The sequence below is a fragment of the Acanthochromis polyacanthus genome, chromosome 18, assembly GCF_021347895.1.
Source record: "Acanthochromis polyacanthus isolate Apoly-LR-REF ecotype Palm Island chromosome 18, KAUST_Apoly_ChrSc, whole genome shotgun sequence".
NCBI lineage: Eukaryota > Metazoa > Chordata > Actinopteri > Pomacentridae > Acanthochromis > Acanthochromis polyacanthus.
Genome location: NC_067130.1, coordinates 21081928 through 21101133, shown reverse-complemented (window position 1 = coordinate 21101133; position 19206 = coordinate 21081928). Strand labels below are relative to the sequence as shown.

General features: G+C 40.9%; 1 protein-coding gene across 1 annotated transcript; it reads right to left on the bottom strand.

Annotated features, from left to right (window-relative positions):
• Nucleotides 1-9138: 9138 nt before the first annotated feature.
• Nucleotides 9139-18025, bottom strand: LOC127530905 (cytosolic sulfotransferase 3-like). The gene is made up of 8 exons (XM_051938774.1): nucleotides 17815-18025; nucleotides 17276-17414; nucleotides 15430-15552; nucleotides 15150-15250; nucleotides 10965-11091; nucleotides 10776-10873; nucleotides 10501-10675; nucleotides 9139-9489 (listed from the first exon to the last, which is right to left on the bottom strand). The coding sequence occupies exons 1-8, from the start codon at nucleotides 17833-17835 to the stop codon at nucleotides 9377-9379; spliced, it is 897 nt and encodes a 298-aa protein (XP_051794734.1). The 5' UTR covers nucleotides 17836-18025; the 3' UTR covers nucleotides 9139-9376.
• Nucleotides 18026-19206: the final 1181 nt, after the last annotated feature.

Below are 19206 nucleotides of genomic sequence, written 5' to 3'. Positions count from 1 at the left end.
AAGCAATGACTGCTCCCAAGTGAATGTCTTTCCTTGGAGACCCATATTGGAGAGAAATTCACTCATGGAAAATTCTGCTTGATTTGCAAGGTCCGTGTCAATCCATGTTACTTGTCCAAAGCTGTAGCTGTGAGTAACTGTACTTGCACAGAGCACATTTCCTGGGGTGCTGTCGGCTGTTGTGAATTCTGATGGACACTGAGAATGATTCAGGATTGGCCTGAGGCAGGGAGACTCAAGAAGGTGGAGTCCTTCTTCCACAGCAGTGTGAAGCTGGGCCATACCAGAATCCATCAGGACAGAAATGGCAGGAGAAATAGGTGGTACTTCCCTTGTCATTCCGTTGCTGAAATAGAAGTACTGTGAAGAGCAGTGTTTTGTGAGGTAAACACTGGATACATTTCTCATTGTCTTTGCAACAACAGCAGAGATGCTGCACTGTACATCAACTTGGAGGGCACCAAACCTCAACTGGACTGTTTCGAACATTGCACTAAGCAGCTCTGCCCTCCGTGAGTATGTCTGTTTGGTCACACCATCTGTGACAATGCCTGTGTCACTGTCTTTACTAGCAGCATTTTGAAATGTAGAGCTCACAGAAAGCACAACACAAGCAGTGACAAAACGCATCAAATGCACAGGTGTTCAGCACAAAGATCATCGATTTACCAGGTCTAATAGGCTGATGAAGGTTTCTATTTTTTAATAATCCTACCTTTGCTCTTTTGGCTCCAAAAGATGGATCTGCGCGGAGCCATTCAGTACAAAGAGAGACGCAGGAAGTCCTCTTCCTTTTTTGGGTGGAACCTCTAGGCCCCTTCAATTTTCAACCGCATCTTCATCTGTTGGAGGAATGTTTGTGGCAGCATCAGATTCCACAAAAGGGTGAGCATCCATTTTCATCTTGTCTTCTGCACTGTGAACAGTCATGGATGCTGGATTGGCTTCTGTGACTATCACTGATCCCATTGTTGCATCATCTTTGCTTTTTTTCTTTTGCAGAACAAATCTGCATAGTTCCTTCAGTGAAGGAAAGATGACGAGCAATGAAGCGCTGAACTCGAACAGGCAAGTTTTCATGTTTGAAAAGGCCATGTTTTATCATTTTGAATTCGGCTTCAACAGTGGCTGAGCTTGCTGGGACCATTATTCCTGTCCAGAGTGGTAAGTAACTAAGTCATATTCTATTGGGAATGTGGAATGGGAAATATGGGGAGGAAATGACTATAATCTCAATCCCGTTAGCTGCAGCAAGTGACCTGCTCTCCTTGCATATTTCTGTTACCCGTAATGTTACCCGTGTTGTAGGTCAGTCTGGATATCATCACATAGATCCACTTTCTCCATTTCCTCTGTCTTTTCATTTGGAATGATGATGGAGTCTTCTCCAATTTGTGCTTTCAGATATTTCTTGCACTTTTCTGATGTGAGAGGGACTCTAGAACTGTCGTCACCCTCTGCCTCACTGAGGGCGACAACAGTGATAGCACATAAGAGCTGTTTTGCGTAGTCCAAGGATTGCGACTGAAGAAGTTGTGCTAAGGACATGACAAAGAAATCTTTGACATGGTGTGTTTTGTTTTTCAGGCAGTCCCACTGGCAGATCATGTTGATGCAGTGTGCGACATCAGCCCTGACAAAACAAGGGGGAAGTTTTGCAGACTGGTTCCCACGTAAGACATGAAAGCACTCATTAATGCAGGTCTTTAGATCACGATAAGGAGTGAAAGCCTTGACCAGAGCTCCAAGAAGGGCCAGAGAAAAATCACTCACAGCTTCCTTTGCAACAGTTGCACCTGCACAAATCTAATCTGTCAGCCAATTTGCAAAGGCATTAAGATCATGTCTCTCTGACAGCATTTGCACCACTGGGACACTGGAGCAGTTAGTGCTGTCAGAACGCCTTGACACAAGAAGAAATAGCCAGATGTACACACGTGGACAAAATTGTTGGTACCCCTCAGTTAAAGAAGGAAAAACCCACAATTCTCACTGAAATCACTTGAAACTCACAAAAGTAACAATAAATAAAAATTTATTGAAAATTAAATAATCAAAAACAGCCATTACTTTTGAATTATTGATTAACATAATTATTTTAAAAAAACAAACTAATGAAATAGGGCTGGACAAAAATGATGGTACCTCTATAAAAGATTGAAAACTATTTGACCAGAGTGACATGATTAACTCAGGTGTGTCATTTAATTGACATCACAGGTGTTTCCAAACTCATAATCAGTCAGTCTGCCTATTTAAAGGGAGACAAGTAGTCACCCTGCTGTTTGGTGAAAAGGTGTGTACCACACTGAACATGGACAACAGAAAGCGAAGGAGAGAATTGTCCCAGGACATCCGAAAAAAAATTATAGACAAACACCTTAAAGGTAAAGGCTGTAAGACCATCTCTAAACAGCTTGAAGTTCCTGTGACAACAGTGGCTCATATTATTCAGAAGTTCAAGACCCACGGGACAGTAGCCAACCTCCCTGGACGTGGCCGCAAGAGGAAAATTGATGACAAATTGAAGAGACGGATCGTTGGAATTGTATCCAAAGAGCCCAGAGCAACCTCCAAAGAAATTAAAGGTGAACTCCAAGGCCAAGGTACATCAGTGTCAGATCGCACCATTCGTCGTTGTTTGAGCCAAAGTGGACTTCATGGGAGACGACCAAGGAGGACACCACTGCTGAAAAAAACTCATAAAAAAGCCAGACTGGAATTTGCAAAAATGCACGTTGACAAGCCACAAAGCTTCTGGGAGAATGTCCTTTGGACAGATGAGACCAAACTGGAGCTTTTTGGTAAGGCACATCAACTCTATGTTCATAGACTCAAAAACCAAGCATACGAAGAAAAGAACACTGTCCCTACGGTGAAACATGGAGGAGGCTCAGTAATGTTTTGGGGCTGCTTTGCTGCATCTGGCACAGGGTGTCTTGAAAGTGTGCAAGGTACGATGAAATCTGAAGACTATCAAGGCATTCTGGAGAGAAATGTGCTGCCTAGTGTCAGAAAGCTTGGTCTCAGTCGCAGGTCATGGGTCTTCCAACAGGACAACGATCCAAAACACACAGCCAAAAACACCCAAGAATGGCTGAGAGAAAAGCGTTGGACTATTCTAAAGTGGCCTTCTATGAGCCCAGATCTGAATCCCATTGAACATATGTGGAAGGAGCTGAAAACATGCCATTTGGAGAAGACACCCATCAAATCTGAGACAACTGGAGCTGTTTGCTCATGAGGAGTGGGCCAAAATACCTGTTGACAGCTGCAGAACGCTCACTGACAAAAACAGAAATCGTTTAATTGCAGTGATTGCCTCAAAAGGTTGTGCAACAAAATATTAAGTTATGGGTACCATCATTTTTGTCCAGCCCTATTTCATTAGTTTGTTTTTTTTAAATAATTATGTTAATCAACAATTCAAAAGTGATGGCTGATTTTGATTATTTAATTTTCAATAAATTTTTATTTATTGTTACTTTTGTGAGTTTCAAGTGATTTCAGTGAGAATTGTGGGTTTTTCCTTCTTTAACTGAGGGGTACCAACAATTTTGTCCACGTGTGTATTATTTGATCTCACCAGTTTTCTTACTACTGAGCCAGTTACATCAAAACACAGTGTTGGGTGAGATGTCTTGGACAATGTCTTGTATACATGCAGCTGAGTTTGACTCCAGTAGTGACAGAAAAACTTGTCCAGTCCAATATCTCTAATGCTCCCACTGTGAGGTGCACTATATTTTAATAATTGCAAAGATACAGTGCCTTGTGAAAGTATTCGGCCCCCTTTAACTTTTCAACCTTTTGCCACATTTCAGGCTTCAAACATAAAGATATAAAATTCTAATTTTTTGTCAAGAATCAACAACAAGTGGGACACAAGTGGAATGAAATTTATTGCATATTTTATACTTTTTTAACAAACAAAAAACTGAAAAGTGGGGTGTGCAATATTATTTGGCCCCTTTACTTTCAGTGCAGCAAACTCACTCCAGAAGTTCAGTGAGGATCTCTGAATGATCCAATGTTGTCCTAAATGACTGATGATGATAAATAGAATCCACCTGTGTGTAATCAAGTCTCTGTATAAATGCACCTGCTCTGTGATAGTCTCAGGGTTCTGTTTAAAGTGCAGAGAGCATCATGAAGACCAAGGAACACACCAGGCAGGTCCCAGATACTGTTGTGGAGAAGTTTAAAGCTGGATTTGGATACAAAAAGATTTCCCAAGCTTTAAACATCTCAAGGAGCACTGTGCAAGCAATCATATTGAAATGGAAGGAGTATCAGACCACTGCAAATCTACCAAGACCCGGCCGTCCCTCTAAACTTTCACCTCGAACAAGGAGAAGACTGATCAGAGATGCAGCCAAGAGGCCCATGATCACTCTGGATGAACTGCAGAGATCTACAGCTGAGGTGGGAGAGTCTGTCCATAGGACAACAATCAGTCGTACACTGCACAAATCTGGCCTTTATGGAAGAGTGGCAAGAAGTAAGCCATTTCTCAAAGATATCCATAAAAAGTCTCGTTTGAAGTTTGCCACAAGCCACCTGGGAGACACACCAAACATGTGGAAGAAGGTGCTCTGGTCAGATGAAACCAAAATCAAACTTTTTGGCCACAATGCAAAACGATATGTTTGGCGTAAGGGCAAAACAGCTCATCACCCTGAACACACCATCCCCACTGTCAAACATGGTGGTGGCAGCCTCATGGTTTGGGCCTGCTTTTCTTCAGCAGGGACAGGGAAGATGGTTAAAATTGATGGGAAGATGAATGGAGCCAAATACAGGACCATTCTGGAAGAAAACCTGTTGGAGTCTGCAAAAGACCTGAGACTGGGACGGAGATTTATCTTCCAACAGGACAATGATCCAAAACATAAAGCCAAATCTACAATGGAATGGTTCACAAATAAACGTATCCAGGTGTTAGAATGGCCAAGTCAAAGTCCAGACCTGAATCCAATCCAGAATCTGTGGGCAGAGCTGAAGACTGCTGTTCACAAACGCTCTCCATCCAACCTCACTGAGCTCAAACTGTTTTGCATGGAAGAATGGGCAAGAATTTCAGTCTCTCGATGTGAAAAACTGATAGACATACCCCAAGCGACTTGCAGCTGTAATTGCAGCAAAAGGTGGCGCTACAAAGTATTAATGCAAGGGGGCCGAATAATATTGCACACCCCACTTTTCAGGTTTTTATTTGTTAAAAAAGTTTAAAATATCCAATAAATTTCATTCCACTTCACGATTGTGTCCCAATTGTTGTTGATTCTTGACAAAAAATTAAAATTTTATATCTTTATGTTTGAAGCCTGAAATGTGGCGAAAGGTTGAAAAGTTCAAGGGGGCCGAATACTTTCACAAGGCACTGTATAATAGGATCTGTGTCCTACAATTCCAGATCTTTTCTCTCTTGTTTGGCTTTCCAAAGAAGGGTGGCCAAATTAGGTAGGTGGCTTGGCTCAGGATCTCCAACATCCAGTAGACCTCCTTCACTGATCTCCATATGGCTGGTTCCATCCTGCCCTCATACAGCTCTTTTGCAATCTGCTCACGCAGGTTTTCAGATATGAACTGCTAGGAACAGCCAGTGTGCAGGGAGATATTTGCATTTTTTATGTAACACTGGAGCATCATTGGACAATTAATTGCTGGCTCTCTGTCACATGCCATTTCAAAATGGCCATGACACTCCTTACAGTAGCCTCTAATCTCTGTGTAATTATTCGTGACAGTTGGATAAACCTTGGCTCTTTGGAACACAAATGTGTATGAGTTTTTTTTTAAATTTTTTTATCTTCGTCCAAATTAGATAATTTATGACACGAGTCCAAGTGTCAGGCTTCAAAACTGTGTATTACCTTTTCTGAGATGGAGAAAACTTGTCTTTGTACTCAACTTTTACAGGAATGAATTTAACCCATTCCTCAAAAGGTACTTCATGCTGAAAAGTCTGACAGTCTTTTTGTCCAGGACAAATGCAACCTGAGTCTCCGCGTCAACAGTATTTTCAGGATCACTTTCCTGATGACTGAATTCCAAAGCTGACCAGATGTTGTGTCTGTTCAACTTCACAAAAGTGTACAAGGCCTTTGCAGACATCTTGCCTTCCAGCTGCTGACTCAGCTCTGTCCAGGCAGTGGCAGCTGGAGTGCAGAGAACTGCAAAAATTAAGTGACTGTTTGCTAATGGCTTTCAGGGCATCTAGTTAAAGAACAACAACCAAAAAAACCTATGATTAGCATTGATCAAAGCATCCTTGTACAGTCTGTCTCACAGACAGACTGTACGAATTCCACTTTTCAGAGCATCCCTGGTCCGTTTCATTCTTTCACTCTGCAGCAACTGAAGCCCTGTACTGCTACCGTTTACGCAGACTTCAGTCAAAGAGGAGACACTGCTGCAACTGTCTTGCACTCATGGAGGAAAACAGGGAGTTAAAAAAAAACTGTCAAACCTCGAGGAACAACAAGCGTCCTTGCTGGTCTCTCATGCTGCCAGATGGATGAGACTTATCCACAGGATATAGATTCTGAGCTGCAGAGTGCAAATGGAAGGGTTGCAGAGGAAAGCAGGGAAGAAAATGAAACACCAGAAGAGGAGATGGCTGAGAATGAACGTGAACTCGATGACACGGAAACCACAATTTTGAGAGAAAGTAATGAAACCAGTCTATGGCCAAGTATCAACAGGTGTTGTAGTTTCTTCCGACTACCCGTCAAAAATCTGACTCCCCGGCCCTTCGCGTGAACTTACGTTTCCTTCATATGGGGCAGCTTAGTGAGGCTGGCAAGTCAAGCACAGCAATATTATGATCAGCAAACCACAGTCTGCTGGAATCTCCGTAAAGCTTGTCAGCTAATGGAAGTAAGTGCTGTAAAATCCCCTCTTAGATGGACTTGATAAAACACAGCAGATGATGTAGAACCCAAAATCATTGCAGACTGAAAACTTCACACTGGATTTCAAACTCCCTGGACTCTGTGCCTCTCCATTCTTCTTTTAGACTCTGAGACCTTGATTTCCCAATGAAATGCAAAATTTCCTTTCATCTGAAAAAAAATATTTTGGACCACTAAGCAACAGTTCAGTTCTTTATCTCCTCAGTCCAATGTTGCCTCTGGTTCAGGAGTGGCTTAATTTCAAGAATGCAACAGTTGTAGCGTCTTTCCTGGCGACGTCTGTGTTTGATGGCTTTTGATGCACACTAACCTCAGTGAAGCTTGTTGAATCTCAGTCTGCCAGATAGGAACCAGTGATGAGCTGGCAACTTCATCCACCAACTTGTTCAAAAATCGCTTCTGGATCAACTATCAACTATCTAATAAACAGAAAAGTTACAATATACCTCAATGGCATTGCAAGGCTGCAATAAATAATTTTGCGAACTAACATAAAATAATAGCATCTCCACTAGAACGATGTAGGTAGTACTCAGTAAGTTGCACATGGCTTCTCAAGACACACAATCAAAACACTCATAATCTAGGCTATACACCTGATTTGCTGCACCAAAACAAAAACATAACAACAAGGGTAAACAGTGACAGTGCAATCTAGTGTCTTTCTTCTTTTGCATGCAGCCGCTGATGTTGTACTGTATGTAAAACACAGTGAACAACTATTTTATTGACACGTGTTCAATACTGATGGAATATAAATAATATCTGGCGATTAAACCTTGGCTTGTCCTAACATTCTCATGCGAGTGAAGCTGAGAGCAGCGTAGGATCTCCTCTGATGCCATTTAGACACCGGTGGGTGGACGTGCGGATGAGAAAAGGAGAGACCTGTCACCTAATCATATTTAACACGAAAACATGTCCACAGTTCGCTACTTAATCACATTTAAACCGAAAAACAGTAGAAAAGAACAAAAAAACAAAAAACAAACAGTAAACGTACAACAGAAAAGCCGTCAAGTGGCCACAGAGTGAAACGTAAGGTGCACACGTTCACGCGAAAATACTACAACAATCCACATTTTCCACCACACAAGGTGGTTGGTCATCCAGAAAAATGAACTCAACAATTTTCTCTGTTATATTTTGACGTTGGAGCGAGTTTTCTACTCTTCTGCAGTGCTTCCTGCAATGATGGTTGCCGCGGGTCACTTTTTGTTTTGCACTCGCCTGTAAAAAGTCTCCGTACTGCTTTCCATGATGCTTCTGCAGATGCTTTATTAAGTTCGTTGTGTTAAAATGTCCGGTTTTGCTGCCACCCCTTGAGACACTCATTTTGCAAACGTTGCACTAAGCTATTTTACTTTTCTCCTCCGTTCGCAGGCTTCTCTTCGCTCTCTGCTCACATGACGAAAACACGGGCACATGGCAACCATGGCAACAGCTCGTCTGTGTTACGGCATGTCATGAAAAGTGAAGATGAGGATATATGAGACAGATTGGGCTTATGGATCGGATCGAACGAGTTCTAATATAAAACTCCAATGCTTGATCCAGTCATTTTGGCCTGGATCGAACTCGATATCGATCCAGCAGATCGGATCGAGACATCCCTAATATGTAGCCATGTGATAGACTGGTGACCTGTCCAGGGTGTCTCCTGCCTTTCACCCCAAGTCAGCTGGGATAGACTCCCCCCAAGACCCTAATGAGGATTAAGTGGTGTATAGATAACGGATGGATGGATGTCTTAGCAAGGTCAATTAATTGCTGGTTTTGGTGCTCCCATGGGATTAGTTGGCAGTAAGAAAAACATTAGATATAGCAACTTCATCCTAATTCTTTCTTCTTTAGACTGAACAAAATCATATACAAAACCATGGGGACCAAACTGGAAAAGTCAATCATAACCTGTAGTTCTGACTGCAGACGAAACATCACAAGTTCTCATATATGCTTGATCATCTTCACATCAGAGATGGAAAGGGAGACTGAGTCAAGTACAAAAGTCTGCATCTTCTGTTCTTTTCAGCTTGTTTAAAAAAATCATTTCGATATTGATATTTGATCAGCACGTAGAAGAAAACAATACAAACAACAGAAATGAACTCTTGTTTCACTGCAAATACTACATATGAAAAATATGGATATATTTAACTTATTTTCAATTGATCTCTCATACTAAAGTTATTTTCATTTCAAAATATTAGTGTCAATGCTATTTACAATCATACAGCTTTTTTGGTATATTGCGTATTTGTGTAATTAACTTACTGCACATACATTCTCTGTTTGACAGACATATTCACTTTGATGTTTTTGTGCTGATAATATGAAGTTATCAGCACAAAAACACACACACAGACAAAATCATTGAGCACCTCTACTACACTCTAGCAATGGCACATCTGGTCAGTCATGAACCCGTCTTTACATACACTCAGTGTGTCTGGTCCTGTTCAGATTGTAGTACGGAACTGAAGGGTGGGATCCTTCATCTTTTGTTTGTAGTCTTCATCAAACTCTTCGTTCTGGGCCACGGTGAAGTGGTTCTTCCAGTCACCAACCTTCCCTACAGAACCGCAGAGAATCAGTCAGGTCTTTTTGCTTAAAGCTGCTGTCCGGAGTTTCCGTTTGTTTTCAATTTATGTATCATTTTTTTAACAAAGCTTAAATGTGTTAGTCTAGTTCGATACTATAATATAAAGTTAGTATAACGCGATATGAAAATTTATTCCTGAGCTCCGCCTTCCTCTCATAGACCCCCATGTTATTCCAAAAAGCGCCGGTCGCTGCCAACCAATCAAGTTCGAGCTTCCGCTTTGTCATGCTGTCAATCAACGGTTACGTGCACAGCAAGCAAGCCCATGCAGAGGTGGGCGAGCTACGCACTACGCAACCGCGCGCACATTTGTTTTGCTTGTGGAGGAGAGAGCATCAGGGCTCAGCAACTTCCAGAAAAGTTACCAATCCCACGGCTTGTCAGGCCAAGAGACTGCAGGACGTTTTTTGGCTCGGGGTGCTCGCGTCGCTCCCCGACCACGGCCCTCCATAGCCCGCCTGACGGCTTCGTTTAGATGCCCGACCTATGGAGGAAGATGTTGGGGCGTCTGGGACATACTCTTCGTCAGAGGAGTCATGCAATTCTGAACTCTAGATAGAAATAAATAAACAATGTAACACATATACACTCGTAAATGCACTAAGTTTGATAAACAACATCATCGAGAGGGATACACGAGTGTAATCACATATTGAAACTTTACTAGTTCGTCCTAGCAGATTCATGTTATTTTGGTATTAGGACAAGTTAGACTCAATACAGCATTCTAACGTAATTCCTTTATTATTTACTAAATGCACTATATGTAGAAGAGTGGAAAACAGCAAAACAGGCAAGATGCTGCAGCACTCTGGGCACTCCTCTCATGTACTGCACGCGTGCACAAATAAAGGGGCGAAATCAGAGGGAGGGAGGGACCACCAGTGTTTTGGGAGACGCTGCGATTCAAACTCCGGACAGCAGCTTTAATGTGGAATGTCAGTATTTTTTCTCTTCATTTCATATATTTGTCCACCATACCTTTTCTCATGAAGGGAGAAATTTTGAAATCCATCAGTGGGAAAGTGGAATAGTTGGCCATGTCATTCTTTTTCATGTTATCGAACCCCGTTCCACCTAATATCATTCTCTTCTCTTCAGCTGAAGGAGACAAACCAAGAAAGGAGCAGAGTTTGTCGATTTCCCGTCCAGTGTCCTAGAAACAAAAGGTTGAATATCGTCGCTGCATCACAGCCAAATAAAGGAGAACTTTAGAAAAGTTGCCTGAATAGACAGAGATTCACTAAAAAACCTACCTCAATCATATCTTCGTAGAACATGTAATGAATTTTTGGATAAGTCTGCTTCTTCTTCCACCAGCCATTCACATGGTCGTACCAGGGTCCAAACACCACTGAGGCCACAGAATAACACAAGCAAGTAGTACTTAAAGCAATGTGGAATAAATGGACTGAATAATATGCACCATAGTATTTCATACATACTCTTTCCTTTCATGAAATTCTGGAAGAAGGTGTTCCAGTCTCCAGGCGCTGGCTGACCATAGTTCATGCGATTAAAGTGGTAATAAGACACCATGTTGTCTTTTGCGTTGCGGGCTACATAGACAACCTACAGAAGAAAACATTCATACTTAACCAGAACCAGACATGTTTTAAATGTCAATGTTTCTTTTTGCCGTTTTTCCTTTTTTTCTAGGCCAATATGTGTAAATGGGGCTAAGAATTGTGCATTTTTAGGTCGAAGCATGAAGCTTGGCATAGTTATTGTCCATGGTCCAGAGAATATTTCTGGACATGGAGCCAAAAATCTAAAGGCTCTTGTCAGCCCCTGTTCATGCTTTGTGTGAGAAAAATTTATGTCTCAGTTAATCCTGAGTGAATTTTGTTAAGCCAGGTATTGATTTTATGGCTCGTCTGGGTGTGGAATCAATTTTTAAGGTTTTAAAAACAGTAAATCGTCATTGTGACTCATAACTGCAAGATGGCGGCCATCAAAATAAAATAAAAAAAATAATACAAAACATCATTATTTGACCAGGAGTGGTAATTCACATTGTTATGAAACCATGAAATATTCTCCTAGAACAGGAGAACTTTTGACAAGCATTTTTGCAATATTATCTTACTACAAATTCAATATGGTGTGCAAATGTAGCTTACATCAAAGATTTTCAAAACATCTAAAATTGCCATAATTTGTTTATTCAGTGGCACAAACTTGAATTTCAAGCAGGTCAGAAAAGCAAAAAAGTCAGATTTTAGTTTGAATTATTATATTCTAAAAGACATTGTCTCATGCTGAATTACTTTTATCAGCATATGTAGATGATACAGATCTATTGCATAACCATGTGGGATTATTGTGCCTTATGTAATTTTTGTTTATTAACCGGTGTGCCTTTTGTTGTACAAGTTTAGAGTGGTTCACTTATATATCAATAGCTGTAACTTAGAGTAGTATGATGTAGTGGAAAAGCAATGGGTGTCTGGGGCTGTGTGAACATTTGTGTTCCAGAGATCAACAAGGATGGTATCTCATGTGGAAGACTACACAACCGGTACCCGCTCAACGGTTCAGGGGAAGGTTTGCCCTCATCCTGAGGTGAGAAGGAGAACAAGGAGCGTGGTCATTAGTTGTGCATGAGTGGACACAAGATGAGAAGAAGCTAATCAGAGGGAGAAGACACCAAAAAGCTTGCATGATTTTGTAGTAGTATATAAGTCTGGGTCAGGGTGAAACTAGGCGTAGTCAGACTTCATGAACTGGCGGTGTCTCTGTTGCTGTTAGGGAAATGAGTTTGGACCCAGAATTCTGTTATATTCAATCTTCTGCTAAATAAACATTTGTAGTGAGACCTAAATACCTTCTCTTGCTTCATTCAATGAACGCACAGGATCTCACACAGTCTATTTTGCTGGTAGATTGGGACTGAGCTTCAACAATAACCAACTGTGTTTTATGATAACAAGTTCTCTTGGGCCTAACCTAGGTATTGCTCCTCAAGCTTCTAAGATGAGATTTCATTTTCGAATAAAGGAGGTCCTCAGTTTGCGATGTCCTCAACCTACAACGTTTCGTTGTTACGTCGGAACTGGTTACGGGCCGGTCCTCGGTTTGAGGTATGGGGTTTTGTCATGATGTCAGAAGTGTTTATGTGGAACTACTTGGTGAGCGGAAGAATGTGTCGTGACGCGGAGAAAAGTGGACGAATACGTCGTCATGCAATGCTATTAGATGGCTTTGTTTACATTCGCTGACTATACGCCACCTTGGACTGTGCTACATTTGTTAACTTTTTGCCCTTCATTATGGCTGCCAAGCATAAGTCAGACTTCTCTGATGGCAGTGCTTCGAAGAACAGGAAAACCATCTCCATGGAAGTGAAATTAGATTAATTTTAAATGCTCGGAACAGGGCAAAACACCGAACATCAGTCAAGTTGTAAAAACTGTGCAACATATTGCAGCAACCCTCTGTACCGAATGAGTGACCCTTTATCCTGTTCTCTGGTTGCCTATTGAACTTTCACACAGGCTACTGTAGGCCATAGCCAACGCCAAAATAACTACTAAAACCTAAAACTTAGCTCCAGAATTAGCCACTGTTCCCAGCTCTCTCTCCTTTACACACACACTACTGCTGACTGCCAATCAGAAGTGAGCTAACTAAACATGGCATGTTCACTGCCATTAGGTAAATCTCAAACTGACCAATGAACATTGAAACTTCAAAAATATCAGTCTGGTACAATATTCTGTTATATTCTTGTAAAATGACTCATACTTGCATGAAAATCATTGGTATTCATGACTTTTCTGAAGAACTGATAGACAATGTGATGCATGTAATGGCTTTGTTCACATTTTCGAAGGAGTTCCAACTTACAGCGAAAAATGACATATTGATCGATAGGAACAGAATTCCTATTTAAGTTGAGGACCCCCTGTATACAAGTTATTACCAAAAATGTGTGTAATGTAATAGCATAGATGTAGACTAGTGTAGTTTATTGTTTTAATTGTTCTACAGGTAACAGCTGTAACTGTTTACAGAAACTGAAACAATGTCCAAGAGTTGTCAGCTAGTGGATCCACAGGTTCCCCATTCCTCTCGAGCAGGAGTGTCCAACCAGTCGATAGTGTTCTGCTGGTAGACGACGGACTGATCCCAAGTCCACCGCCAAGGGTGTAGGGAAAAGTGAAAAAAAATTACGTTTTTTTGTGTAACTATGTTTTCATGGCTTAAAGTATTCTGGCACTGTGCTGGAATTTCGGCATGTGGCATCGGCGTTTGGCTCGAAAAAAACCAAACAGATAGGACCACATTCCCAGTGTAGTTCATCTACCAATGGAATGAGAAGTAGAGTAGGGGCGGGTCTTAGAAAGAAATTGAGATCCAGCTGCAGTTGAGTCCATATCGGCACTCAGAGAGCCGTATACTGCCAAGGCTGCTCAGTCGTGGTATATTTTCCGACTGAAAGGTCTTTAGTGGTGGATTTGTAGTAGGATCACAATCGTGATCGTCAGCAGGCAGCTGACATAGTGTTCACTTGTTGTCATAGTTACAGTGACACCATGGTGCTGTCTTGCAGTGACACAGAAATCTGTAACAAATCCATGGATCCAGACTATAAGCTGCATCACTAGTAAAATCTAAACACTTACACTGTTAGTCAGTTTTTGAGAAATGTTGTCCATGGACAAATAAGCAGAAGGACAAATGTACGCTGATTGCCACATAATGATGCCGTGTTCCTTGGCGAAGTAAAAATAAATGGCACTTCGCTTGGTTGGAAGTTAAACAGAAACGGCAAGTCCTTTGTTTGGTGGTGCAAAAAACTGTAGGAGCTGGGTGCTTGCTTCTGTACCACGTCACAATCAGACCCATAGAGCTGCTGTCTGCTCTGAAACCTACAACTCATTTACCAGGAGAAACATTCCCCACTGAGGTACTGGCATCAATGATTGACCGGATTTGTGATTTAGAAATATGGGAGTGCACATTTATTGCAGAATGCGGCTTGTTGCACCAGAACTTGGGCACTTGTTAATCTGTGTATAAAGTTGGCCGAAAATAAAAATGCTTTGTCAAAACTGTCCGTGTCAAATCAGCATGCTGGTTACATAAATACACATGGCATAGCACCAGTATTTAAGAAAGGTCTTTCTGAACAACTTGAAAAATGTGTGTTTTCATTGAATACAACAAAGCCACTAGCCAGAGCATGGACAAAAATCTGAATGTGTTTCTTCGTTTTTTTGATGATGATGTGGCCAGAGTAACTCAACAACCAACGTCATGAACAACATTAACTTTTCTTCTACACTTTCTTTCACCAGTGTGCATTAAACTTACATGAGCATCTTTTGGCCAAGCCGAGTGCTTTAGATATGGTTACACTAGACACCATGTACCATCCACGATGTTTGATTGCTCTTTACAAAAAGGCTGAGCTCAGGCAAGACAAGAACCAGCCGGACCAAGGTGACAAGGTTTGTCAAGGAATTGCCTTCGCAGAACTGCTGATACACTGATGAGACTAGAATGGATGAAGATGTGGCTCCAGGTTTCAAGCTTGTTGACCTTGCAAACTTTTTCTCAACCAGACTTGAGCAATTAGGAGTACAGCATTTGAGATAATGCAAACAACTAAGAGGCTACTGTACCCGACAGTTTTGCTCCCAGAAGGACTTCGGCACTAACTGGTATGGCAAATGGGTTTTAATGAGTCGAGGAGAGGTGGGAAGATTGTCCGCCTGCTCTGTTCCTGCATGAAGAGATGAAGATGGAGTAAGCGAAACCCTGATCATGTGAAATGCTTATACTGTGTTGTAGAAATGTGATAAAAGGCAAATGGTATTACGATTTCAGCAATATTTAAATAAAGATGTGGTGATGATTAAATAAGTCCCAGTTTTAAATATGGTGGTTTTGGTCAACACTAACCTGACATGTTAGGTGGGAAGTAAATCTCCAAGAAAGGCACTCTCTCATGGACAGGCAGGGTTTTCTGGCGCTCTGTCTGACCAAAATACAGCAGGTCAAGAATCTGGGAGATCCATGTGGTCCCTGATGAGAGAGAGAAAATGTTTGTTTGTTTGTTTGTTTCATGAAGATCCCCTATTATCTTTTGCAAAGCAGCAGCTATTCTTCCTGGGGTCTTCATAATTTCATTTGTGACAACACCAAAAAGCAACATGTACACAAAATACATATAAATCAAATTACAAAATACATAAACAATATAAGTGCCAGTGCTCTGATGAGTCTGATTCGGAACAGCTGGGGAGAAACACAGCTGAGCACGATGAACAATCAATCAGCTCAGTAGAAAGCCTGGTGTTTCCCTCACTACTCTGCTGCGTCATTCCCACATACCTGCCACACACCTCCTGCATCATGTTCTTGCCAAAGATGCTCTGCACCCCGCACGTCATCTGCTACAATCTGCCGCGAGCGTTCCGCTCATCAGTCTTACAGATTACTTCTCCTGTTCACCACTCCGCCTCTGCTCAGTAACCTCCGGCATCTATTCCCAGTCTGTCTGCTCCGCCGTTCGCATCACATCTCCACCACTGGATCATCTGCTCTGCTTTCGCCCAGTCTCCCGACCCCCCTGAACAATTGTGAGTTGCCTCTTCCCGTTTTAGTTTAGTTAAAACCCTACATAACGGTCCCTTACCGTCGCCCTTAGTTTGACTTAGTTTCATTTTTCCCTCCTCCTGTTAACCTGTGCCTCCCTTATGGAGTGCTTCTTTGTTTGATTTTTGTTTAATAAATTCTTATTAACCCATCCTGCCTGTCTGATGCCTGCTGCATGGGTTCATAATACCCGCATTCATGACACCCACCTTGAATTATCATAAAAATAAATTTTGTTCTTCTTCAAAGATGCCATGACCCAACAGTAATAATAATTATAGAATAATCTACCTCAGAAACTAACCATGACATCCATCACATAAACAATGGAACCTTACTTCCTTGCTATTGATAATATTCACAATATATATGGTATAATTGAAATCTATCTTGCTGTAGTAACATGAGTCACTACATTTAAGTTGAAGATTTGATTTAATTTAATTATTGTATTGTACAAGTTTCTATTCCCCAAGAAACCCACTGAACTAATAGCTAAAGTTTTGTGCTAAGTAATGCTCTTTCAGGTTTATTTCAAAGTTTTTTAAGTTCCTCTGTTGAGTTACATAACTGGGCAGTGAATTCCATTCTTTCATTGCTCTGTATATTATTGTACATTGAGAAAATGACTTAGATTTAGATAAGGTGAAACAATGTCCAACAGCATGTCTTGTTGAGTAATTCTGTGTTTCTTTACTAAAAGACAATTTCTTATCCAAAACATTTGGCATTTTTGTTGTGATTATATTCCTAATGAACACCATCAACAAGTATAACAATCTATTTCTCACATCTAACCAGTGGAGACTACTGTGCATTTTAGCAACATTCGCCTTAATTCCACAGGAAAGAGCAACACGTGCTGCTTTATTTTGCACCAGTTGCAGTTTTCTGATAGTACTAATGTAAGACAAAATAATAAGGTAGCAAGGTGACCATAATCCCTTATCTCTATGTCCTCCTAAGACCTGAGCTTTGTTTGTCCTTGAATTTTAGATTGCTTCTAGTTATTTAGGATAAGGAGTAACCAATAAATATAATCGGAAAATATCTCATATCAGATTATTATTATTATTGTTATCCACAGGTCTTAAGAGGATACACACCTTTTATGAGCTATAAAGCCTTTTACACATGATGGTAGACTGACCTGCTTTGGCATATGTTGCAATAAGTATATCATCCGGCCTAGCCCGGAAGTTCTCAACATTCTCCCAGTTGATAGTGAAAACTCTGGTCATTGAGATTCCTTTGAAATCAACCAGCTCTGGTCGAACGAATGCATCCAGCTTTAAAAAAAACAAAACAAAAAAAATCAATTAATGCAAAATTATAAATATATGATTTCTGATTAGAGGAAAAAGGAAAAGTCATGTTGTCCGTTGTAGATAGTGAAGTCAGATACTTTTAAACTATCATTCAATTAAAACTAAGGAAAGGAGACAACAAATATTTAACAGTCCAAAAGTACAGATGTTCAAAGACAAAATCTCATAAAACAAGCAAACATTGGTGCTGGCTGAGGAAAAGAGAGCCTTTAAAGGTTTGCAAAAGCAGTTGAAGCTCCATAGCTCTTTCATGCACTTCAATCACCTCTGCTCACAAATCGATTTTCTTTCACTCAGCATTACATGTTTACCATGATGCAAACGCCATGAAAATAAAACACACTGCTGATATCAGACACACCTTGTCTTGGTCAGACGACATTCTGATTGCTGCTGGCTTTCTGTCTGGCTTCTCTGGCTCTAGTGTTTTGATGCCCCATGTACACTCTTACTTAACTCACGTGTGCCAAAGTCCGTTCACTTTTAGATGAGAGACAGAAGTTCAGCCCCTTCCTGTCCTTATATGCCTCCTGACCACTTTTATCTCCAGTTGTATCAGAAACATACAAAGCACACACAATATGTATCATTGTGTACTTAATTTGTCGAGAAAAAAATCTAATTATAGATTAAGAATAGTCCAGAGAGTCACAGAGTACAGGTACTGAATTTGATTCAGTGTAGCCTTTAAATATAATGAGACTGAACTGGTGAGCAAAATAACAAGAACAATTAGATGTGTTTACTGTGGAAATTAAATATGATTTCATCATTACTTTGTTCCTGGCTTGATGACAAATTACTGGATTGCACTGTGGGGTTGGCAGCTGTTTTTTGCTGTACTTGAAAAAGCCAATTTTACTCACTGCACTTCTGGAATCTGGAATATTAATATGTTAAGTTTGCCTCATCTTTGTCATTAAGGCACTTTAAATCTTTATTTCATAGTATTTGGAATGGCTGGAGAAAAGTGTCAGGTGTGATGTGTGATAGAAGAGTTTCAGCTAAAATGAAAGGAAATGTTTATAAGACTGTGGTGAGACCAGCCATGTTGTTTGGTCTGGAGACAGTGTCCCTGAGAAAAAGACAGGAGGCAGAGCTGGAGGTAGCAGAACTGAAGATGCTGAGGTTCTCTTTGGGAGTGACTAGGATGGATAGGCTCAGGAATGAGTACATCAGAGGGACAGCACATGTTAGAGGCTTTGGAGATAAAGTCAGAGAGGCCAGACTGAGATGGTTCGGACATGTCCAGAGGAGAGAGAGAGTGAATATATTGGTAGAAGGATGCTGAGTTTCTCACTGCCAGGCAGGAGGCCTAGAGGAAGACCAAAGAGGAGGTTTACGGATGTGGTTAAAGAGGACATGAAGGTAGTTGGTGTGAGAGAAGAGGATGCAGCAGACAGGGTTAGATGGAGGCAATTGATTCACTGTGGCGACCCCTGAAGGGAAAAGCCGAAAGGAAAAGAAGAAGTATTTAACTTCCTCCTGCTGTGTTTTAGATGATTGATTTGTTTAAAATTACATTTGCTTTAGTTGTTCTTAAGGTCTTATTTTTCTCCTTATTTGTCTTTTCGTTATTTTTATTACCATTTGTTATTGTAAGTTTATTTGTATTTGTTGTGTGTCTTTTTACTTGATTAATTTGTTGGTGAGGTCTCTACCTCAGTGTAATGCTGAATTAAAATAAACGTCCAACAAATTAATGAATGGACTAATTTGCCTGAATGGACTAATTTGCCTGAGTGTGTAGAGG